General features: G+C 38.3%; 2 protein-coding genes across 21 annotated transcripts in view; one reads left to right on the top strand and one right to left on the bottom strand.

The window, feature by feature from the left end:
- Window positions 1-6,097: 6,097 nt before the first annotated feature.
- On the bottom strand, window positions 6,098-22,986 carry dcp1b (decapping mRNA 1B). Of its 2 annotated transcripts, XM_027008708.2 has the most exons (9): window positions 22,547-22,986; window positions 22,319-22,359; window positions 20,547-20,674; window positions 16,032-16,098; window positions 15,256-15,391; window positions 14,435-14,587; window positions 7,464-8,186; window positions 7,170-7,331; window positions 6,098-6,909 (listed from the first exon to the last, which is right to left on the bottom strand). In XM_027008708.2, exons 1-9 carry the CDS (start codon window positions 22,697-22,699, stop codon window positions 6,829-6,831), a joined length of 1,644 nt encoding a protein of 547 aa, XP_026864509.2. In that variant the 5' UTR covers window positions 22,700-22,986; the 3' UTR covers window positions 6,098-6,828. The 2 variants fall into 2 exon arrangements, with proteins under 2 accessions (XP_026864509.2, XP_035378056.1); XM_035522163.1 differs by lacking the exons at window positions 22,319-22,359; window positions 22,547-22,986 and adding an exon at window positions 20,783-20,812.
- Window positions 17,974-24,493, top strand: part of cacna1c (calcium channel, voltage-dependent, L type, alpha 1C subunit) — a 185,793-nt gene continuing 179,273 nt past the window's right edge. For 18 of the 19 annotated variants that reach the window (XM_027008705.2, XM_035522128.1, XM_027008706.2 and 15 more), the window contains exon 1: window positions 17,974-19,635. In XM_027008705.2, the coding sequence (XP_026864506.2) occupies window positions 19,512-19,635 (124 nt within the window). In that variant the 5' untranslated portion in view covers window positions 17,974-19,511. The remainder of the gene's footprint in view (window positions 19,636-24,493) is intronic. The other variant, XM_035522093.1, reaches the window with a different exon arrangement.

Below are 24,493 nucleotides of genomic sequence, written 5' to 3'. Positions count from 1 at the left end.
TGACCTTCAATTGTCCCTCCATTCCCTTCACTTTCATTGACATCCCGTTTTCCCCCAAGCTTTTCTTGGCCAGGCAATCAAAAGGAGCTACTCAAATTCAACTACCCTTCCAAGAGACAGAAGAAAAAGTTGTGTGTGTAGTAGATTTCTGACATGGTTGCTTTACTGTAAGTGAAGAAAATCTTCTCGTTCCCTGATTAGATGGCTATGTTGCTTTGCCTGCTCTTGAAGTGCTGTACCCTTCGTTTCATGCCCGCACAGAGTGAGGGAAGTTGAACTGTCAAGGCAGTACTGCTCAGACTGGTTGGATTAGGAGCAGATGTAGGGACCCTATAAGCTCTTTCTCCTGCCCTCTCTCTATCTTTTGCTCATTCACTCACTGCTGCCTCTGTTAACTCAGAGGGAGGTGAGCATAATCCATTTGGATTATGTTATCCAATGGGGAGGGAAAGAGAGCATATATATAGAGAGAGAGACAGAGAGAGTGATGAGTATGGGGCATGTATCAAAGAGGATTATTGTGGTTTCAGGAAACAGGCTCCTGACTGTCAAATCATTTACAGGAAGCTACAGGAACACTGACAAAATTGATTGGGGATGGTGAATCACCAATATATTTTCACAGTCATGGTAGTGTACACCACTATATGCACTATATATAAGTGGTGGGTCTGCAACTTCCAACCTAAATTCATTTCACAATAATGTACAGATTAAGACCAACTGACTGAATGAACCAACATGCAAAATACAAAATGTTAATAGTGTTGGCATAGAAAAATAAAATAATTATTCTATTTAAAAACACATCTTAAAAAAAAAATTCTAATACTTTTTTCAAGTTTTTTTATTCTATTTTGTGTAGTTGTAAGGTTTTTTAACCTTAAGGGATATAAAGTAGTAACTAGGTGTTTTTTTCTAGTAATATCTTATTGATATAAGTGTTGCTCATGGAAAAAAACAACTGCTGGACAGGTACCTCTACATGCACTACTCACAATATGGGCAAAAAAGGATAAATCTACTTCACAGTTGGTGTTTGTGATACAATTCATACTATATGTAATGTTTGAAATTTGCTATTTATACATACATTTATACAGATTTCAATACATACATTGTTCATAAAATGCTTTTGCAGTCCATGATGAAATATACAAATAATACACACACAGTTATCAGTTCACTCTCTCTCTCACACACACACACACACACACACACACACACACACACACACAACACAACACACACAAACAGAATTTACAGATGCTATGCTCTGGATTTCTCCTGCTGACCCAGTTATTCCAGATTATACTGTCATCATGCAGCCAGACCATACCTGCTGTAAAAAGTGAATATGTGTGTGTGTATGTGTGTGTGTGTTCCCCCAAAAGACAGATGAGGTGAATTGGAGCAGAAGCTTTCAGATGAGAAGTGAGATGATTTGTAAACTATATTTGGTTCCACTCAAACCACACACTAATCTTGACATTGCTGCACAGTCATAAATGTGTGCAAAAGAGCATTTTCATTGTATTAAATGATTGGGAATGCAAACTAACAACAAACAAATTTTGTTAAGATATTGGACTGGGTATTACAATAACAAATGTTTCAAACATGTCATCACACTAATGATACACACCACACCCTTTTCAATGTATTCTTATGGCATCTGAAACTTATCTGATAACATGAACCTCAGATCATTGCTCATGGAATTAGGCATTTAGAAGCAGATTTCAAAGAATACTCACCAAATGTTCCTAGGCACTGAAAAGTTATCCTGTAGTGGGAAAAGACGGAGCTGGTATGTTTAGTTAGAACATCATCACAAATTTCCAATTCAAACTCAAGTCCTTGTACCCCCTCCCCTTCCTACTTCTTTTCCTCTAATTGCCCTATCAGGACCATCCTCCCCACTCCAATTGATTAGTTAGTGCTGATATCAAGCCCTCTGCTTTGGCTTTCATCCCGTCAGCTAAAACCACTGGAGTGGAACCCAAGTACTGCACTCCCTCAGGAAAAGGGCCTGGGTTATTGCAGAGATTAACACAAATACAACCAAAGTGTTCTAAACTGCACTGTATTTAATTAGAACACCTAATCAACATTAAAAGATGTATGTTTAAATTTGTTTTTTGGGTTTTTTTTTTTTACATCTTCATAAATTGGTTCTTAGAGCCACATTACTGTTTTTAATCAAGATTTTTCTAAGTACATTTTTTAAAAAGCCTAGCAGTTCATGATAAATGTTGCATGATTTGTCACTAGTATGCATATCGAACACAAAATGGTGATCAAGCAGGCCCAATGTTCTCATTCAACTAGATTGAACTAGTTCTTGTTTAATTCTTGTTTAATCTGATTCTGATACTATTGAATAAAGGCATGCATGAAACTGATCATTGTAAAGCCACATGGTCTAGATTGACATTTCCATATTGCTTTTGCTGAAAGCATTTATTCAACAGTGAATGACCAATGGGTTATTAGAATGCTCTATCATAATCACCTCTGTCAATTTTTCTGTGAGGTCTGTATAGTTGTTGGATGATCTAGAAGTTGAGTAGATTTTGAACTGTTCAAATCAGGCATTTTAAATTAAACCCGGTTCATTTAGACAAAGACATGTCAGAACAGTTTGCACAAAACTTTCACATCACCCAAGCTTGCACACTGTAGTCATCTGCCCTGAAATCTTACTTCAGTAAAATTATATCACATCTTTGATTTCTGTACCTAATCTAAATTCTGTCCTCAGCTGGACAATCAAATCCCACATTACTGAAGTCATTGCTATCTTGCTTGTCCATTATGGAATATACACATTGCTTTGCCTATGGTTACAATATAAGTGGACTAATTACTGGGTTGTGCTTTGGCTGCTTCATTGAATATGGACAGAGGTTCAGAAAAGTAGCATTGCATTGACTTCAGGATAGATTAATTTGTGTCCTGTAAATATTATGATGAAATTGACAGCCTGTTAATGCATTCACAATCAATAACCAGCATGCATGTCAAAAGACTTCTTTGCTCTTTACTTTAGGTTTATGGTAAAGTTCTGCAGAGTTCAGTCGTAGCAGTGAGTTAAAAGGAGTTGGAGAAAAACAAAAAATCACACAACTTTCCCCCCCTCAAAAAAAAACTTACAGATGATACATCTAGGCACAAGTATATTAGATTTGTTTGTTCTACAACAACATATTGCTTTTGCAAATAGTCATATACGCATAATATACAGCACACACGGCCTTGTTCCAATTAATATCCAGTTACCTTTGTTCAATTAAATTAGTTACAGACATAATCAAACCATGCACTGTCTTGATTGTGAACAAAGGCACACAGCAAAATAATTATATAGCAACTTTTCCTTCATCCCCATTTTCCTCTGATTGTTGTGAAGCTATTCTCATTACTACTGTGGCTCTGCAGCTTCAAGACAATTCTCTTCCTCTCTGGAACTTTAAAAAGCTCTCCTGTTATTCACAGCATTCAGAGCTTAATATAGAACTTTGCTGAGGAGACTATTGCAACAAACAAAATTGAGGACCATGGCTTTCCATTTGATTAGCTAACTAAAGTATTTACAAACATGCTATGATATTTCTATGAATGAAAAGCCTGACAGCTACACTGGACAAAAGTATTTGGAATACACACGTTACACCTATAGGAGCTTTTATGACATCCCATTCTAAATCCATGATCATTATATGGAGCTGGTCCTCCCTTTTGCAGCTATAACAGAGTCCACTCTTCTAGGAAGGCTTTCTACAAGATTTTGGGGTGTGTCTGAGGGAATTCTTAACAAAAAAAAAGACCATTTGTGAGGTTAGACACTGATGTTTGATGAGAAGGCCTTGCTCGTGATCTCATTCTAGTTCATTCTAGTGTTTAATGGGGTTGAGGTCAGGGCATCAAGTTCTTCCACACCAAACCTACCCAACCAGTCTTTATAGACTTTGCTTTGTGCACTGGGGCACAGTCATATTGGAACAGAAATGAGCCTTCCCCAAACTGTTTTCAAAAAGTTGGAAGCATAATATTCTCCAAAATTTACATTTACATGTTACATTTATGGAAGTTAGCAGACGCTATTATCCAGAGCGACTTACAAACGTGCTTTGTCATTTACCCATAGAATACATCCTAGCCAGTAGAGTAGGTTAGAATCCAATATACCAATGAACTAGAATACTGTAGAAATACAGGGATCACTGCTGATGCCTAGAAGTACAAATACATAAGGTCTATTTTAGACAATGAAGTGCAATAAACAATAAGTACTAGAATTTGTTAGATGACATCAGTGTAATAAACAATACCATCAGTACAGTACAATCAGTGTAATAAACAATACTCTACAATAAGTACTAGTTTAGTTAGTTAATATAGGAGCAGGGTCAGTGGTCATTTAAATATTTCATGTATAGATGGGTCTTTAGTCTGTGGTTGAAGACTGCAAGGGACTTTGCTGTCCAGACTGCAAGCGAACGTTAATTCCACCACCTGGGAGCCAGGACAGAGAATAGTCTCGATACTCGTCTTCCATGAGACTTGAAGCATGGTATTTCAAGCTGAGCTGTACTTGAAGTTCAAAGTACTCGAGGTACAGATCGGGCTTTGACCATAGACATCATATATGGAGGGGCTGGCCCATTTTTGGCTTTGTAGGCAAGCATCAAGGTTTTAAATCTGATGCGTGCAGCTACTGGAAGTCAGTGAAGGGAGCACAGCAATGAAGTAACGTTTGAACTTCAGAAGAGTGAATACCAGTCATGCTGCTGCATTCTGGACAAGTTGTAGAGGTCTGATGGCTCTTAGAGGAAGACCAGCATATAGCGAGTTGCAGTAGTCTAGCTTTGAGATCACAAGAGACTGCACAAGCACCTGGGTAGCTTCCTGAGAGCGAAAGGGCTGACTCCATCGTATGTTACTAAGGAGAAATCTGCAAGACCGGGTTAGATTTGAAACATGAGTTGAGAACAACTGGTTGTCCAAAGTTATTCTCAGGCTACGGGCAGCTGGGGATGGTGATACCAGGGAGTTCTCGAAGGAAACTGTGAGGTCATGGTAAGGGTTGGGAGTACCTGGGATGTACAGAAGCTCGTTTTACTGGGGTTGAGCTTCAAGTTGTGAGCTGTCATCCGTGAAGCAATGACCAATAAAATGTTTTGGTATGTTGAGGCAATAAGACTTCCCTTCGCTGGAACTAAGGAGCCTAGGTCAATGCCTGAAAAACAACTCCATAGTATTGTCCCCCATCCACTAGACCTTACATCTGACACAATGCAGTCAAAGAGGTAATTTGTGGCACAATGTGGTCAGGCATTCGCCAAATCCACTCATCTATGAGAATGCCAGATATGGAAGCATGACTCGTCAATCCACAGAACATGTCTCCACTGCTCGAGTCCAGTGACGGTATGCTTTACATCACTACATCTGACACTTGGCATTATGCTTAGTGATGTAAGGCTTGCATGCAGCTGCTTGGCCATGGAAACCCATGCCATGAATTTAAAATTCAGTGTTCGTTTTTAAAATTTTAAATGGTCTTCCCACTTTGGTGCTACGAATGTTTGTATACATTGAAAAATAGATTGACCAGAGCCATCACAAGAGGTGACCACATGATTCTATTATTCTCTTATCAGCATTTTCATTTCAAACAGAACACAACTGGAATACTCTCCCCTCTGATTTAGGCTTGAAAACCATTGTTTATATCTTGTTAAAATATGGGCATTAGAGAAACAAATGTGGCATGTAATATTTAACCATATTACATGTGTTGCGGGGTAATCTTGCACCTTAATACTGCCTAGTGATTTTTCTTCTATGTGAGATGTGTTTGTAAATCTGGCACATTTACATCATGGCAATGATGTTGATTAATGCTTGCTGTTCTGTCAAACCAATAGTTGAAAGAAAAGTAGGTATACAGCTGGTTGCACCCCAAGTGCAGAACAAAGCTGAAATAATAATGATAAAATGGATGTTATTTTAATAATACATGTTTGGATATCATTTTAATATGCAAAAACATTTGTTATTAACAAAACGAAGAAAGTAAAGTACATTTTGAGCAAGATGAAACAATGCAGTGGAACAGTGTGTAGGTAATTGAAATATGAACAGTAAACACACTCCAAAGAAAAAGAAAAGAAAAGGTTTTAGTCTCTGAAAATATTTTTATTTTTCATTATTAGATAATCTGACAATCTATCAAAGTAGTTTTTTGAAATATTTTATGTCCTCCCAGCAGATGCTGACCTATGAAAAAGTCTCAGATACATCAATGAATATGAATATATATGAATTCAGATTTTCTTTTCCATTTAAAACATTTGAAATTGTGAAATTTAAGTTAAAATGTTTACAGAAAAGGGTCCTTAACACCTTCCTCAAAAATAGCTGCAAATGCAAATTTATACATTAACATAAAGCACAAAAGATAAAATCTAAAATCCCATTTATGGAATAATCTATCTCAATTTAAAAGCAAATTCAAAATGATAAAAGCTGTATTTTGTGGCCATTGGGATATTGCTTAACAGGTAGCAGATTTTAAAAAAATCCCAAAACAAACAAATATTTCTGAAAATTATCCCTAAGGTGAACCCTCTACGAACTCTCCTTGTGAGATATAATCGTTCAGCCTGATGAAAACACCTGAATTCACATGCTAAAAATTGCTTGATGTGTGCAAATTTTGTGTTTTGGGCATATCTGAAACACCTAGTTCCAGTGGTTGCACAAGCAAGCAGTTGTTTTTTTGCTCAGAGCACAGCTGTCTGAGGAGTCTGTGCTTCTCTTTCAGAAGAGTTGTGAGCTTGTGTCCTTGGCCAGAGAGGAGATGTATGCTTCATAGATTGTGTCCAGGAAAGTGGCATCATTCTGCAATAAAGAGAAAACTGCAGTGGATTACATTAAGTAGCAACTAGTAAAGTGTCAAGTCTCACAAATACAAACATAGGAACCTGGTACTAAGACTTACAAAAGAAAAAGAGAAAAAAAGGACTCAGTCAAGCCATATCAAATCAGGCCCAATATCAGTATTTATTACTACATCATTACCACACTTCTGATGTTTAATGTTTTTTAAGGCAACCAACTGTCATGAACACCTGGTACAATCCAATTAATTTTTTACTTACCCTGATGAGGTGCAGCAGTGTGGCCTGCAGCTGAGCCCGGCTCAGCACGCGGGGCTCCTCCCACTCCGCCGGGGCCCCCTTTGTGTGGGAGAACATACTGGGAGACAACAGCAGGGCAGGAGCTACTGTAGCTGGGATACACTGGGGGGAGCTCACTTGAGCCTGAGGGGGAGAGTGTGTGTGTGGATATAAGTCAGAGAGAGAGAATGAGTTTAAAAAATGTTTTTTTGTTTTTTTTACTTTATCGATATGTTATTTCTTAGTCTAATTTCAGGCACACAAGGACTGTGATACCTTTGCAGGCTCAGTGGAGTTATGGCTATTGGACAGGCTGTGTTGCAGAGAAGACTTGTGGAAGCTGGGGGCCAGAGTTAAGCGGGATGGCTCCTGACTGACATTCTGCTCTTGCTGGACAAGCTGTAGCCTCTGGAGAAGCTCATGGGGGGACACCACTCCCAAGCCCACATTTAGGCCACACCCAGTAGATGGTGCTACAGAGGTGCTGTAAAACGCAAGCTCAGCCTGGGCTGATACTGGAGCCTTGTATTGTGGTTGATGACCCTCTCCAAATGGTGCTGGCTGTCCTTGAGCTAGCTGAGGAGCAGGCAGCCCTGGGATCAGCGGGGGTGGAGGGATGGGGGTGTAGGTGGCTGCATGGCTGGAGGAGGGGGCGTTTTGAAGTAGTCTTTGTATTGGATCAGGCCGGCTCTGTGGAGGCCCATTCTCGGAAAGTCTGTTTTCAGGTGACTCAGAGACGGGCTGCAGAGGTGCCACTGGTCCCCGGGAGCCGCTCATCAGCTTTTGGATGGCAGAGCAGTGCTGGGTGGGGCTGCCGGACACCACAGCACCCCCTGCTGCTGGAGAAGGTTCGTCGTAGGACAGGGAACGGACCACGGCTGGTCGGACTGACGCCACTTTGCATGCATTGCCTCCAGGTTGTGGGGAGAGAGAAGCAGCCTTGCCCATTCCTCCAAACAAAGCTGCAATTGAGAGATGACTGGGGTCCATCTCTCCATCCTGAGTGACACACAAATGGACATAGAGGGAAGGACAGAGGTATAAGAGTCACAGTAAGTAAAGCCATTGTTTTAATTCAAACAAGCCCTACAGGATGTTTGCTCCAGTTCCAGCAGACCACAGTATTCCACTTAACAAAGCACAAAACACCACTCCACTGATTTGGACATGGAAATGCACTTGGACATTTGAAAAAGAACAGCACTTGCTTAGCAGAAGCGGACACCAATGGTATACATACAGTGAATTCAAGAACTGCTGGGATCCTTTAAGACTTCAGCAATGTATAAAATAAACATTACACATAATACTTCAAATGCCTTGCTCAAACATTTGGCAAATCTCCTGTGGTATCTCAGATTTTGAAGTTAATTGGTTCTGAGAGGCAGGTCAAAATCCGATTTGGTCAAAATCTGAAGCGAATTTTCCCATTTATTTTTCCCATTATTCCCAAGAAATAATGTAAATATGATTAAGGCATTCCCAATCCACTTAATGATTTTTTACATCTGTACAAGTATGTAATTAATGATCAATAAAAACAAGAATAAAGCAATGGTTTGTGATAGATATGAAATAAATGAAAAACCAATAGAGACATGAAATAAGCAAAAATCTATCTGTACTTTCTGGCCACTATGGCCCTCAAAATGATGTGTCTTACACACTAAGGTATGTAACCCTATGTAGCCTAGCCTACCTACATAAAAATCATTGAAATCATATGAAATGAACACCCAAAATCAATTTCAAAATTAAAATCAACAGCACTTTACACAAATTCATTTTCAAACCACTGAAAATAAATCACTGGAACATACGAAATGAACACACAAAGTTTACTGTACCATTCATTGTAAAGTCAACAGCACTTTATCAAAAATCAATTTCCAAAAACACTGAAATCACTACTGTATACCTGGAAGATTAACTCTTAAAACTTAACTCATAAAAGTGGCATGTGCCACAATGGCCTTTGTCTTCAGCCAGCACTTGGTGTCTCAACACTCATTTTGTGAACCTTGGCCTGTTCACAAAAAAATAATTTTTTTAAATTGAAATCCAGAGCAAGATTGCTAGAAAACCCCAACTAAAATCCAACTGCATCTTGATCCATAGAGGCTTTAGCCAATAGACGAACCCCATATTTTTGTTTGAAATACAGGGCAAAAAAAGAACAAAGGGTGTTCAAAATCCAAGAGTCTACTGTATTTACCTTCACTTTGATAAAGGTTTATTCAAATAAACATTGCTTTTGAGAATCCCTTTTTTTGTTTTTTTGTTTTTACAAATAAGACTTCAAACTTTTTGGCATCCCTATATATTTATTATAATAAAGCTGAATTTAACAAAGTGGCATCTAAGGAAAATATGTGCTTTCTTCCTTGGTCTCAATCCCAAGGAACTATATTTTGGCCTTTAACTAGGTCCTGTTTGCCTTGGATACAAATATGGAGTTGCACATATGTAAAAGCAGTCCTGTTATTTAGTTGTATGGGTAAAACTAAAAGGTTTTCATCTGAAAAGATACAGATGGTTGTTGAGCTTTAAAGACAGGTAATGGATATTTAAACAAAAACAAATGAAAATACAGTAACAACCATTACTACCAGCAGACACAGCACTAATCCAAGTGTCAAAAGTTTGTAATTGTAACAAATTTGTGTTCAAATTTGTGTTCAAATTCCCCACAATGCATGAGGAAGATGGTAGGAAAAGAGGCAAAAAAAGAACCCAAGCTAACAGCATCAGAGCTGCATAGCTTAGTAGACCCTTCGGGTTAAAAAGTTTAAAAATCAAATACTAGATGCCACCTTCATGTTAATTGTTTCCTTGATACCATTTTAACTTTGTTAGGCGGTAGAAAGCACACAGAAATTCAACCAGGCGTTTCTCAGTGGCTACAACAGACTGCCTGCCACCAATGCAACATGCGTGTGCACCTTATCAGGCTTCAGATCTGGATGTCAGGTAGTAAGCTGCAATTTAGCAGAGCAAAAACAAGCTAATGATACTATTGCTAAACCCCTGCTCTCATATGCAGTGCAGAAATCCACCTAAAAAAATTATTTATATAATGCTTTATACAACATGCATCATCACAAAGCAGCTTTAAAAATGTTTGGGTCAAGATGCCTAATGAGCAAGCCTATGGTGATACTAGTACAGAAAAACTACATTACAATTACGGAAGAAACCTTGGCATGAATAAGACTTAAGAGGGAACCCATCGTCCTTGGGCAGCCCATTTAATATACATTCAGTGCTTTATGTACAAAATTTAGTCTATGAGGTGAATAAATATATACAAGACTCACCAGTGGGAGGGACACCCAGATCTGACCTCACTAGAAGTATCCTACTGCAATAACTCTGGTTTCCGGCACGAGCGTGTGTCCAGTACTGAGGGAGACCACATCCTGGCCACAGACATATTGATCACAGCTGTACTACAGTCCTTAGCGAAAGCGTTCACTTCTCATGTGGCAAAATCTTAGTGGATTTCTCCAGAGAAATGTTTCAGAAAACTGGGTTTATGGCATTAGTAACTTTGTTTTCTTTTCTCTCATCTTATGTTCTAGATAAACCTATGGGAGATTTGGCCAAGTCTTTGAATGCCCTTTGAATAACATGGTGAGACACCATAACCAGAAGGATGTAAAAATGGTGCCTGATATAACCTGTGTAAATAACCAACAAACTGTGTACGCACCCAAGTGAAAGCACAGAGGTAAGAGAGGTGGTAGGCATGTCACTGCACTGGGGACAAAGCACTGGGATCATGCAAGGACTACTATGGGTAGTGGTAGTTCAGTGGTTAAGGTACTTGACTTGTAATCGGAAGGTTGCTGGTTCAAGCCCCACCACTGCCAAGGTGCCACTATTAGGGCCCCTGCTCAAGTTGTACTCAGTCATAATTGTAAGTCACTACTCCATATAGAAGCTCACAGTTTCATATCTCCTGATATGAAAATCTCTGAAACAGGGCTGAGGTGGCAGCCATACTGTGATTGTTAGAATCATACAATGGCGGCATGGTTTCCACAAGCCAGTGTGATAGGTACTGGTAAGAAATAGGCTGTATGGGGGGAGCCCAAGGAAATAAGTATCGGTCACTCTTTACATCCAGTTTCCGCAATTAAGGCGGAAAGGGGGGGGATGATGAAAATTCTCTATGTTAGGGATAAACAAAGAGTACATATAAGCCACTGACCTGTTTGGTCAGGAGCAGGGTTCTAAACTTATACTCTAGGCACTTACATGACTGCAGAGATAATGCTTTCAACATCAACATAATTATCTCCACCAGCAATGGAGCTTTGGGCTACAAGCAGCCACTAGCATTAGGGTCAGCCCCTGGTCCTTAATCCTTGCAAGAGCATAGAGAGAGGGATAAAGGATAGAGCACCATGGGTGGTCTAATGCATCTATGCCAAGTGGTGTCCTGAATCAACAAGAATATTGTACAGTAGACAATTAACACAAGAGGTGAAGCAATCTATAGCTGCCTGGATGTATCACCTCCGCAGCATTCCTGCTAGGAGTGAAGACACCACTTTCTGTATGTCTGTTTTTTCCTGCTATTATTTCAGCACCTGTGTTCAGGATGTCTGGGTCATGTGTTGTGATTAACGACAGGAAGAGTTGACTGCCCCATTATAAAAGGTTACATATAACTTAATGATTTTTCCAGTCGAGCAGTGTTGCCGTGCATTAATTAGTTTCTCTGTGACAAGGCAACAGATATTGCGAATGGGGTTAAGGTGGACAGATAACTGTCATCATAAGGCCTCTCACTCCCAGTAATTTTAATGGCAGTAACTAGATAATGAATGCCATAAGGCCCTGTGGTCTCAGGCATGTGTGATCTGCTCCTTTGCTTCTTGGACCATTGTGTGCGCTAACAGTTTGTCACTGGAATTGATGACAATTAACCAATTGATCTCTGCTAGACTATAGTTAATCCTGTTTACAGATACAGTCAGAACACAAGTGTTCTGTGAGAGTTTGAATGAGAGTTTGTATTCATAGCAGGTGCTGTATCAGTAAACCAAAGGAATTTTCTGTGTGGTAGATAAATGCCTATGTGGAAAAAGGTACCTTTCAAGTGATTAATGTAAACCAGTCATTCTGATTTTGTGACCTTGAAAGAGTATGTCAGAATATTTTCTAAAATGTCTGTTCAATATTCATGCCTCAAGGATCCAAGTCATGTCAGAATATTTTCTGAAATGTCTGTTCAATATTCATGCCTCTCAGATACAAGATGGGGCATAGAGAACACTTTCTCAGGAACAAGGAAATATCTGGAATAAAAGCCCTGTTTACATTGGTTCAGGGGAATTACCCAAATTACTGCCCAAATTACTGAGAAAATTTCCTCCTTCAGAAAATGAGTTGAGCTTTCATCACTGTGAGACAAAATAATTCTGACAAAATCCAGGGGTTTGCAGCCAACTGTAGTTTTGGCTTCCTCTAGGCTGATAGGAGGAATAAGATATTTAAAGCTCTCATCGTGGGCGATGAGGCTCTTTAGGAGTCTTGGTAAACTGAGGCAGAGGAACAGCCCATTTTATTAGGAAGGAAAAGCTTGGGTGGTTTAAGTAGTCCTTCTTGTGATGAGTTGAGGTGCAGATACCAGGTCTTTTAGCTGCAAGCTCCCCCATGCCAAAAGCTGTCAAATCTTTAACTTTTAATTTGGAAAGGCCATGAAGAGTTATTTCCTAGTGCCTGGGGGAAAAGATATGGCCCTAGGGCCAGGGGGAGGGACAAGGAGTTTACCACCATAAGGTCTCCTGGTCAAAAGGTTTTAAAAGATTCTATGTTGGGATGGGTAGCAGCCAATTTAAAAACTTTAAGGAGAAGAGCATGTAATAAAGCTGTGGCCAGTGAAGCTTGAGTGGGAGGAATGGAGTCCTTGTCATCTGAGCCCTTGAATGCATTAATAGTGTCTTCATCCTTTCTAGAGGAGGGCAGCTCACATACAAGAAGATAGGGACAAGAGGGTAGGTCCCCGAGCATAATGGGGTCATCTTGGTGAGATTAACTGAATGTGTCTAATCTTTGGACAGCATCCAGAGTTGATGAAACATCACCTTTTGGTCAAGTGAAGAGAAATATGTTGAGGTCACGAGAAGTGAAGATGTACACTGACGTATACACTGCGGACTACACTGTATTGTGATTATGTCCTATATGCCTGCGGGCAGGATAGGGCCTCCCTCAGTATTAGACATGATCTTCTGTCTGTCAAACCAGACTTGATGCAATTGGATGTTTCTATATAGGTCAGATCCGGGTGTCCCTTCCAAAAGGGGATCTCAAACATGAAAAGAAAAAGAGTGCTTTCTTGGATAGCACATCTTTACAAGTCATGGTAACCTTCGATAATTGACCAGTACAGTAAGACAAGTTTATTACTATAATTTTTACCAACACTAGTATCATTGCTTGAAATGAATTTAAAAAATGAATTGAAATGAATGGAAAAAACCTGTGCATTTTATCAGAAAGGAAAATAAAAATAAGTTTGCACAAAATTTAGTCAAATGTAACTTTTTAGCCATGCACACTATGAGAATGTTTGGCAACAAAACAGGACTGCACACAAGGAAAAGCACATAATGCCCATTGTGAAATATGATGATGGATCAGTGATGCATTAGGATTGTTTTGTGGTTATTGGCCCAGGGGCTCTTGTTGGGATTGATAGCATAATCAACATATTTTTCTCCAAAATCTGAATGCCAGTGCTAAAACGTTGAGACTGGACTACAGTTATACCTTTCAGCAAGACAATGACCCCATACACACATACATTAAAATAAACACAAATTGTTACAGGAACAAAAATGTTTGCAATGTTTGCCATCTCTGTCTCCTAAATTGAATCTGATTGAAAACCCCATAATCAGAATAAAAGAGGGCTGATGATTGCTCAGTTTCATGGAGAGTGCCAATAATTCTTGAGCTGATTTTGTGTACTACACCATGCCAATAAAAAGCTGAATGCATCAACAAAAGTTAACTCTATGTTGCCTCCATAAATTCCAAAGAAGTCTCTGGTTAAAAACACCTTACTGAGTCAATACAGTATGTTAATCTTCTTTCAGGATATTAAAATGTGATCCATAGTACATGTGGACCCCCCCCCCCGCCCCCCGGTACTGTTGCAGCTTACTATCTTTTGTAAGATCCTGAGAAAATGAGTGGGTGTGCGTGAAGGAAAGAGAGAAAGATGCAAGTACCTGTTGGGTTTGGCCCTGCCTTTGTGTCCCGTAATCCTGTACTCCTGGCTGGTGTCTCTCTTTGGGTTTAAGTGGAATGGGTTTGATCAGGTTGGGGTTGGCATATATTCCCCCTCCACTGCCAATTTCCTTAGGCTCTGAGCTAAGCTTACCCTGAGTGTACACAAATGTACATAAACATAAAAACATTCACAAACATGTACATATACATACTTTTCACAAAGACAATGATTAAATGAATACCAGTTGAAAACAAAGAAAAGTATATCTAAGATAATAAAAAAAACAACTGTTTATATTTTCTTTAAAAAAGTCAAGTGAGACTGAAACTTGTGTCATCGCAAAGCACTTCAACCCTGGGCTGGGCCACATGTACTAAATGGCACTAATCCCTAAAGCCACCATCTCAGGAGCGCTTTGTTGCCCATAAACAGCTCTTATTAAAGTACAAGTATTACAAATCCAGGTCTTCCTGGTGGCAAATGACCACTAAACGAGAGACAGCTCTTTGGCACAGCAGCCAGAATACACTTACACCGTCTCAGTTGCGTTCTCCACCACACTACCCTCACCTTCAGTAAGTGATTTTCCCACACAAGGTATTTGAGAACACAAATAAGTAGGCTAAATTTGAACATAATTGACTTTTATTTTTTTAAAAGTACACTGTAACACTGCTGTTATATACATTAGTCTTATAATATTCATCTTTAAGCCTGTTAGGCTTTCAAAACCACTTACATAGGTGATTAAACAAGTGATTTTGTTTTTAATTTTACCATAACACTGTTGCCCTCTGGTGGTGTGTAATTGAGTATTACCTTGTCATACTCATCGCGTGCTTTAGTTAGCATCTGCAGTATGTCTACTCCTTTCCCCTCTCTGGATTCCAGCCTTTGTGGAGACACCCACCCACACTGACTCTGAGTATGCAGTTGCTGTTCCTGCCTAGTCAGACTAAAAACACACCACAGTAAACAGTCACTAAGTGTGTGTCCGAATGTGTGAACATCTAAATGAACCAGTGCACAGACCTGTATGATCACCCGCCACCTGACAAAGTTTCACCTCATTATAAAGTTCATTTAATGGTGAAGCTAAGTTCTCTCACTTTAGAAGTGTAAATGTGTACTGTTGAATTGTAAAAGTGTAAACTATGTACTGTTCAGTATTCAGACTTTATTTTGATACTTTACAAAGATACTGAAGCAGGTTTGTTTTGAGGCATTTTATCTCTATTATTTCCAAGTTGTTGGCACAGTCATATGATGGATTTGTTGGCTAACTGAAGCTAACATAAAACAAAGCCACCAAGCAATGAACAGCTGCAAAAAAAAAAAAAAAAACAACTTTTAACATGCTTTAAGTGAGACCACTTTTTAAATATTACAATGCTTTGCTTATATTGTGAAAGCTCCTTTTAGGCTCACACACATCAGATGCATAACACATATTTTAAAATGCATATGTTAAAAAGCCTCCAAACATACACTTCCCTTAGACTGCAGAGTCTGAACTAGAAGACAGTGATGGGTAAATATACAGGACAGGAGAACATCTGCAACACAATGAAAGTAGATAGTATGTATACACTTACGTTTTTGTAAGTTCAGCGATACGCTGGCAGTCTTCTTTATCATAAAACCAAATCCCATAAATGGACACTGTAAAAGGAGACAATCAAATTTAAACAAGTCAAAATACATAAGTATATGATAATCATGTAAATAAACAAATATATATATATATATATATATATATATATATATATATATATATATATATATATATACACACACACACACACACACACACACACACTGATTTGTTTAAACAGACTAAGATTATATTTTGAACACTGATAACTCATTCAAATATATTGTTACTTATTAGTTACCCAGGTGTTTCTGTAGTTAGCCATTCATCTACTCAAAATAATGAATCAATATAAATGAGTTTTTGCTTTATTGCATATCAATCTTTATTATTAAGTTAATCAAGCTTGGAGTACAACTGATCTTGAAACTTAATCACTGGAAATTACAGTGTGTGATTCACAGGGGTCACACATTAATAATGTACAAAGCACAAGGGGTTAAAATGGCTGCCATAGATTTTCGATGGGATCCGCCAACGTGGCTTTGACATATGCAGAGTCACTACTGGTTACCATAACCATCAAGCTGATCGCTTTCTTTATTTGCCATTAATACTTTGTCATTGCACTCATTTTTGTGCCAGTAAATAAATATTTATTGATGTGTCATAGCCAAAAAGAATCTGTTGATGGAAAAACGAAACTAGCTGCTCTAACATTTTGAAGTTCTTGAAAAAACCTTTTTGAATAGTATACACAAAAGCACACACAGAATCTACACATTTTTGAATATTGACTGGTGGGATATCTACAAAAAACTTTTGGGTGTATACAGTACCATAAGGGTAACCCTGACTCTCAGTTGATCTAGAGTCTACTGAAATGCACATAAACAAGCAATATAGAGGGATGTCTGCTTCCATTTATTGCTAAAATTAACAAATGCAAAAGCCCCATTTTCAAATGGAATAATACACAGCAGACTACAAGACAACAAGCCTCTAGGAACTAAGGCATTTCTCTCAGCTGTAACACAGAAACCAAAGTCAAATATCAAAGTCCAATTTATTCATATAGTGCTTTTTACAACAGCCTTTGTCACAAAGCAGCTGTGCAGATCTCTGGATGCAGTCCATCCACTAAGCAAGCCAAAGGCCACAGTGGCAAAGATAAACTCCTTAACAGCATGAGGAAGAAACTTTGAGAGGAACCAAGGCTCAGATTGGGAACCCATCCTCCTCTAGTTGACAATGGACATCATAACAGGAACAAAATAAGCAAGACAAAATAAAATACATAAGCAATAAGAACAATAAAACACTTAAATTATATGATTGAGTTCCAGTGTCTCAGATGCTGTACTGTTGACAATTACACAGAAAATGCTATGAAATGGGTGCTGGTCTGGTAAAACTATGCTATCTTGTTTATTCATTTATTCAATTTAAAACTTGTCTCTCTCCATGTGGAACTTATTGAGACAATTCTTCTTTTTAGTCTCAAAGTAACATGGTGCTATAACTACAAATCATTTTTAATGAGGTTATATACTTAAAACATGTGACAAGTCACTTTGCCCAATAAATCTGATACTCACTGGCTCATTGTTCTGCTAGCAAATTCAACCAGCACCCAGTTTTAGCTTCTTGGCGAGGCTTGCAGTTTGGAATTTAAAATATCCTAGTACTTGAATGAGTCCATGTCTTAGATTGTGCATGTTCAAAGTATACTAGCCACTTACCATGTAAGTGCGTTCAGAGAGTGAAACAAATGCCACAAACTGTACTGTTAATAATACCATTAATGTACTAGAACACCAAATGATAGATCATCTAGCCTAAAGCTTAAATGTTTCACAAAGGATTGTCCATCGCTCTCTTCAGCTCTGTGGTTCTCCATCTTGGCCATGGGGACACCAGTAGGAGGTTTTCCATTCCTGAGATTAAGAGGCAATGTACTAAGTAGCATTAGTAGAAAGCATTGCTACAACCCCAAAAACCAGTACAAATGTACAAAAAATGAAACATGGAAGACATTTACAAACCAGTAAAACACAATTAGCTACTAATTTTATACAAACCAGTAAAACACAATTAGCTACCTAGCAAGCCAAACTTAGATTAAATATAGTCGCCATTTCACAGCATGCCATGTTTCTTTCTCCAGTTTTCTAGAGAAAGGAATGCAAGTGCTAAAGAGTTTTTAAATCTAAATTTATTAAAGTAAATTAAAACTTACTTATCTAGTCTGGCCTACGTGTAGTTTATTGGACCTCTAATTTTATAATTCATTATACATATTAATGCAATGTCATTAATGCACTCTTTAAATTATTATTATAGTCACACTTCAGAAACTATAAACTGCGACTAGTTAAATGTGCCACAGAAATGTCAAATTTAATAAAGTCACTGCTGCTTAATGAGGTGTTTGGCCATATTATACTTGGTACAAAAACAATTGTGCATACTGTAAATTACAGTATGCTTTGTAGTTAACATCAGAGTTAGATGTATAAACTATATGATATACTGCAGCTTTGATATCTAGCCCCAATGAGTTCCATAATATCAGGACACCATGACATGGAACTCTGCACCTGAGTAACATGAAATCACTTTTAAATTTACTTTATAATTACAGTGATAAGAATTTCCTGTGATATTTCTGCTATTAGAACTTTTAACAAAACCAACAAAATCACTCTGTGTGGTAAGATTAGGTAACTCAGCCAGGCACATTGGAGATGTGTAAGGCTCTGAGGTCTGCACTACAGATGTTTTTGACTGCACACATTTTTTTGTTATTGAAGTATAAGTATGGTGCCGACAGTTAGACAACGACAACTGCCCCTTACTCCCAGTAATCCACCAGCCCAAATGGGGCAGAGGGAGATACCAGGCCCCAGACAACAGATAGATAATGGGTAAGGGAGAAGAATGACGTGAGAGAGAGAGAGGCTCGAGAGGGGGCTGTCATGAAAGAAAGCATGTTGTGTTGAAAGCATGGAAGTATGCTGTGGTGTGCTGCCATTAGACGTCTACAAGACTACTTTTTAACTAGCTTTGCCCTGAGCGAAGAGACAGTGCAGTTCAGAGCTTGGGAAAAAACCCAAACAAAATACTGATCCCTGGGAAAGGAAGAACATTCATAGTAGGATAAGTGAGAGAGCGAGACAGCGACGTAGAGAGAGCGAGAGAGAGAGAGAGAGACTGACGGAGTGAGAGAGAGAGACTGGTGTACAAGGTGCCATAAAAAGCAAACTTGTTTGAGCAAGACGACAAAGCAGAAGAGACAAGACCACATTCAGAACTCATGGCAAAACAACAAAACACAAAATCTCAGGGACACTGAGGACCATACCCCAAAAGACACTTACAGGTAGCACAGAAGCAAAGTGAAACTTAAAGTCCAGCGACACATCGAATGCTCCTGATATACTATTTTTTCATCTGAACATCTGTCTGAAGGACAGGAAAAATGCTACGCAGGATTTTCCAGCGGAGACTGAAGCATGAACGCTTGCAGGAGGAGCCAGAAGTGCGATTTAAAGGGAAACTCATCTCTGAGAAAGACCTGGGGTATACGTATGTACGGCCAGGAGGTAAGGCTCAAACGCTCCTGCAAGCGCCACCATTACAAACCATATTTAAGCCCTGGCAATGTTTATATTAAGCTGCAGCAGACTAACTCCAGCTCTGCACATGGTGTTTCATGTGACATTGTGTGTGTAATAGGTGGCATGGGATGGCACTTGTGGAAAACGTCTACTTGAGCTCGTTCAGTACCAAAGCTTACAGTTTAAATTTGCAGGCTACTAGACACTGTTCATTTAGTTCACATAAGGAAGTGTGAAACCAAAATAATACCACAGTACAAATATGGCAACAAATCTAATCAGCTTCTGTCATCTATCCAAATTTTTACTGAAACAGAGCTTAGAGATTATTTTAATTGTGAATATAAGAAGTCTTACAAGTGTTTCTTAAACATCTGTATTCAGTTCTCATTAATATCAATCATTTCCCCACAACACACTTTGGCTACTTGTCATATTTTAAGAATGCACAGACTTACATGTATGCCTGTATTTGCCCTGTTTCAGAGCTGAGGTTTGCTATCTTATCAGGGCTGTCTGACTGGGTCTGCGATGCTGGCAGGACACTCATAATGAGAGCTCAGTACAGGCCCTCCATCACACACATACCTTTGCACCATAAAAGGAACTGTGGCTCTGGGGCCACTCTCACAGACCTGTCCCTCTGCCAGTTCTCTCTCACAACACATTCATACAGTTGACTTAGGTTCTCTTCCACTTCCTACGCATTTAATTCCCACAGCATTCAAAACACCACCCTGCCCTGTGGAATTTTCCATACTGCCACAGGGACATAAATGGTCTTTTTGAAAAAGTGATAAAAGAAATATGGCTTAAGATGACTTTAATAAAATATATGAGGGGAAGTTTGCACTCCACTTAAACAAACTCAGGAGAAACCACTTCCAGTGACTTACACCTAGCATTCCTATATAGCAGAAAAGGGTCTTGAAGCTGGAAGTCCAGGTCCTTTGTGATGGGTTCAGTCAGGTTGTCCATACTGAGACGGTTCATGATTGTGAAACCGTGCTTGGGAGAAGCAAGCCTGAAATACAAACGAAAATGTTTATATATATATATATATATATATATATATATATATATCACTAATAATAAAAATATTATTTAACAATAAACTTGTTCCTCCTCCTACAAATTCAGACGACTTTGCTTGCACATCTGATGAAGGATCTCTGTCCAAAACGTCCTGTTTTTCTGGAAACTCTGTAGTTCACTACAATTTTGAATATGTAGATGTCATCAGCTTTATATCAGAACACCTTTGGACCATCAGAATTAAGGATTTGTCATTTCCATTGGCAAAGCATTTTAATACTAATGGACATTGCATTAATGATATATCTGTTTGCATTGCCAGTTGTTGCTATGGCAGCAATGAAATTAGGAAAGTCAAGAAATAACTGATATATATACTCAGAATTTTAGAACCTCATGGAATGAATCTTATCATTTAAAGATCTACTTTTCAAATATATATATATATATATATATATATATATATATATATATATATATATATATATATATATATATATATATATATATTGGTTTCTCCTCCAACTAATTCAGAAGTACTTTGCTTACAGATCTGAATGAAGGACCTCTATCGGAAATGGTCTGTTTCTCTGGAAACTGTGTACTTCACTACAATATCTCTCTATCTGTTATTATAGTACACTGCAGTTACTCACATGGAAACTTCCTATATATACACACACACTTATTTCTGCTATAAAGGGAATCATACTTTATGCTCTAGTCTCTTTTATCATCTCTTCATAGTTACAGCTGAGGTAAATCAGGTTCTGCAATGGTTTTGAAAGGTTTTTTTTGATAAAATGATACAATCTGCTGCCTTGAATGAATGACGTACTTGCAACAGTGTATTCTGGGACGAATACACCACCTAAGTATAGATGCATTTAGAGAAATGGAAGACAGTCTTAAATGCACTTCTAAGTGTACTGTAGATATGTACAAGGATGTGAGCGAGTTCTGCAGGCTGCCACACATGTGACACACCTATGTGACAGTACTGTCTCTCCAATATTTCCAGATGAGTTTTGCTGTGGGCTAACTAAAGTTTTCCCTTCACCACACAATGTTTTTCTGTCCATAAAATGTGTTCCATTAATCTGCAGGCTAATAGCAGCATTTACTGTGATTTACTCTAAGTGTTTTAATGCTGTCAAAAGCAAAATTATCTGGAGAAAATTTGATATCCACCTTCCGCAAGATAATTTCTACATTTTGCAGATTTCTCAACACTCCAAATACTATACTGCAAATTTGATTTAAGAAATTGCTAGTATTCCAAAATGATAAAGTGCTATCTGCATTAGTGGTGATGAGCTGCAGTGGAGCTGTAGTAATGATTAAAGCAGTCTGTATTTACAGTAGATGAGGCAAAATATCCATATTTCAAATAATTGGCCCTCACAATACACTGAGGAACTTGGTACACATTCACTCAGCTCCAGTCTGCACCTGAAGCTCATTTCTGAGAACAATAACTGAGTGCCACTACTTCTGCATCACTTGCAACTGGAGCAACAAGAACACAAAGATACATACGTACTTTATATAACTACCAACTTTCATTCAGTGCTATGGCGCCCCTTTTTGCGAACATCGTTAGCATTAGTTAGTCGTATCTAGCTAGCCATACCTTGTATACACAAACAATGTGCCTTCAACATCCGTCTTTTCCTGCAAAACAGAACAAGGTGTCACTGAGATTGTATACTGCGACATTCCCGTTACCTGATGCACATCACCGCTACCTGTGGGGCATGATTAAACACGCAGCTGAATGATTATTTTATGTTATCAAGGTGTCTTTATGGCATCAAGCCATAATGAGAAAAGCGCGGTGAGGCAATAGCTAGGGACTTACCCATTCGTTTGTTTCGTTGTTAAAACTATAAAGTGCTACTTGACTGGCCACATCAATTATGTTGTTGATATAAGGGTCCTGTCTCTGCAAAGCGGCAAGACTTATGTCCAAACCCTTTGTCGCTAGACAAGTGCTCCTGTATGATGCAGTCATGGTTCCTTCTTTGCTTATTAACTTTGCGGTATGACGTTAGCTAGCTAAATAGCTAGCCAGATACCCTACAAGTATACTATTTTAGTTAGCTAGCCTGTTAGCTTCGCTTTACAGCTTTAATATAGAAAAACATAAAAGAAAACTGAGTCGGCTTTCCTCCGACCAGATCTACCACTAAAAAGACTACCAATAATGGATCTGGTAATTAAAAAACCTTAGCCAAACATATATACAAGCCGATTAAATGGCTCCATTTCGTTCAACATTTTTTGGACTAACTTCTTGCTCTTCTATGGTAGAAAGACGGTGGCAACTAAACATCGTGCAGCACATTGCCACCAACTGGTGGCAAAAAGACAATTGGAATTTAGCTTCATACTCAATACTTTTTGACAGTTGACCTTTTCCGGAATTTGAGCAAAAATATCATTTGTGCAAATTACGTAAAATAATAATGAGGAAAATCCGTCTGCCCTACTTTACTTTTGTTTTTCGAATAGGTTGTGATTATAAAAGTGTGTATTTGAGTGATTCTTAGGGCATAATGATTTGAAGTACTGCATAAAGTAATATATCAATGATAAATTCAGTCTATATGTACTTTCAGAAATGTAGACCTAAATCAGTCACCTTTAATTTTGAAACTGCTAAAATGTCCATGTTGCAAATAAATATTTTCTTTGGGTGTTGAATCTGAATGACAGTTTTATATATAATATAATGCTCCACCTGGTCCAACTCTTGGCTTGATAGTTAACTAATTAGCTATGTGAGGTGTGCTAGAACAGGGAAAACTATAAAGTGTCAGGGCAATGGGGCCCAAGGACTGAAGTTAAAAACCTCTGCTTTAAAAGAAGCATGAAACGACAAAGCAATCCTGCATTTGGTTAGTTGAAAATGTTTGTGACAGAAACAAATGGTAGGTTTCTCATCAAATTTTCTTTTTGGTAACTTAACCTAACCTCTCAATATATAGTGCTATAGCAAGTAGAACATTAAAAATAGACCTATCTCAATACCTAGTGAGATATTTCCTATATAAGAAGCTGTCTAGGAAGTTTCAATTCAGCAGTTTTAGCTGAATTGGAACAAGACAGTACAAGACAGCTGAACTACAATAGCTGAGACAACTGAGACACTACATAGATATAAAGCAAGTTCAATCTTGCTCATTATAAAGGCTTCCAGGACAGATTTGGTCCCAGAAATAGTGGAAATAGATTGCTAGCTAAACAGGTACCTAACTAGTTGGAGACAAGGATATTCAAGAAATCCATTTAACTTTAATATCCAATTCCACTCCAAATAACCTATCAATGCACATTACATAATCAGATCATAAAAACCTAGCTAAATCACTACTGTTCACTAAATCTAGCATGCTAATCTAAGACTACTTTATAATAACCTATTAACACTATAAATTAGTAAATAAATATATATTCATTAAAATAGTCTGGTGGCAATTTCTGGTGGCAAAAAAGTAACATCTTTCTCTGGTGTAATTCACAATACACATGCCCGTGTGTTACACATATGGCTGCTCACACTGTGGAAGGAAATTTTGTTGAATTACATCTGGATCATGTTCCTTTAATTGCTGCAAAAGGAATAAAACTTGAGAGGAACCAGGTTTCAGAAGGGAAATCTATTATCTGTGCTTCCCATATGGGAAACTTACAAAACATAATAAAGTTGCTTTGTACTTTTAACTTCAACTTGCTATAAACTTATAAAATTTAATATCTAAATGACTAACAAATATTCACAGGAAACATCTAAACACAGTCTAGC

The sequence above is a fragment of the Electrophorus electricus genome, chromosome 2 (genome assembly GCF_013358815.1).
Source record: "Electrophorus electricus isolate fEleEle1 chromosome 2, fEleEle1.pri, whole genome shotgun sequence".
Taxonomy (NCBI): Eukaryota; Metazoa; Chordata; class Actinopteri; order Gymnotiformes; family Gymnotidae; genus Electrophorus; species Electrophorus electricus.
This window is presented reverse-complemented; position numbering and strand designations above follow the sequence as displayed.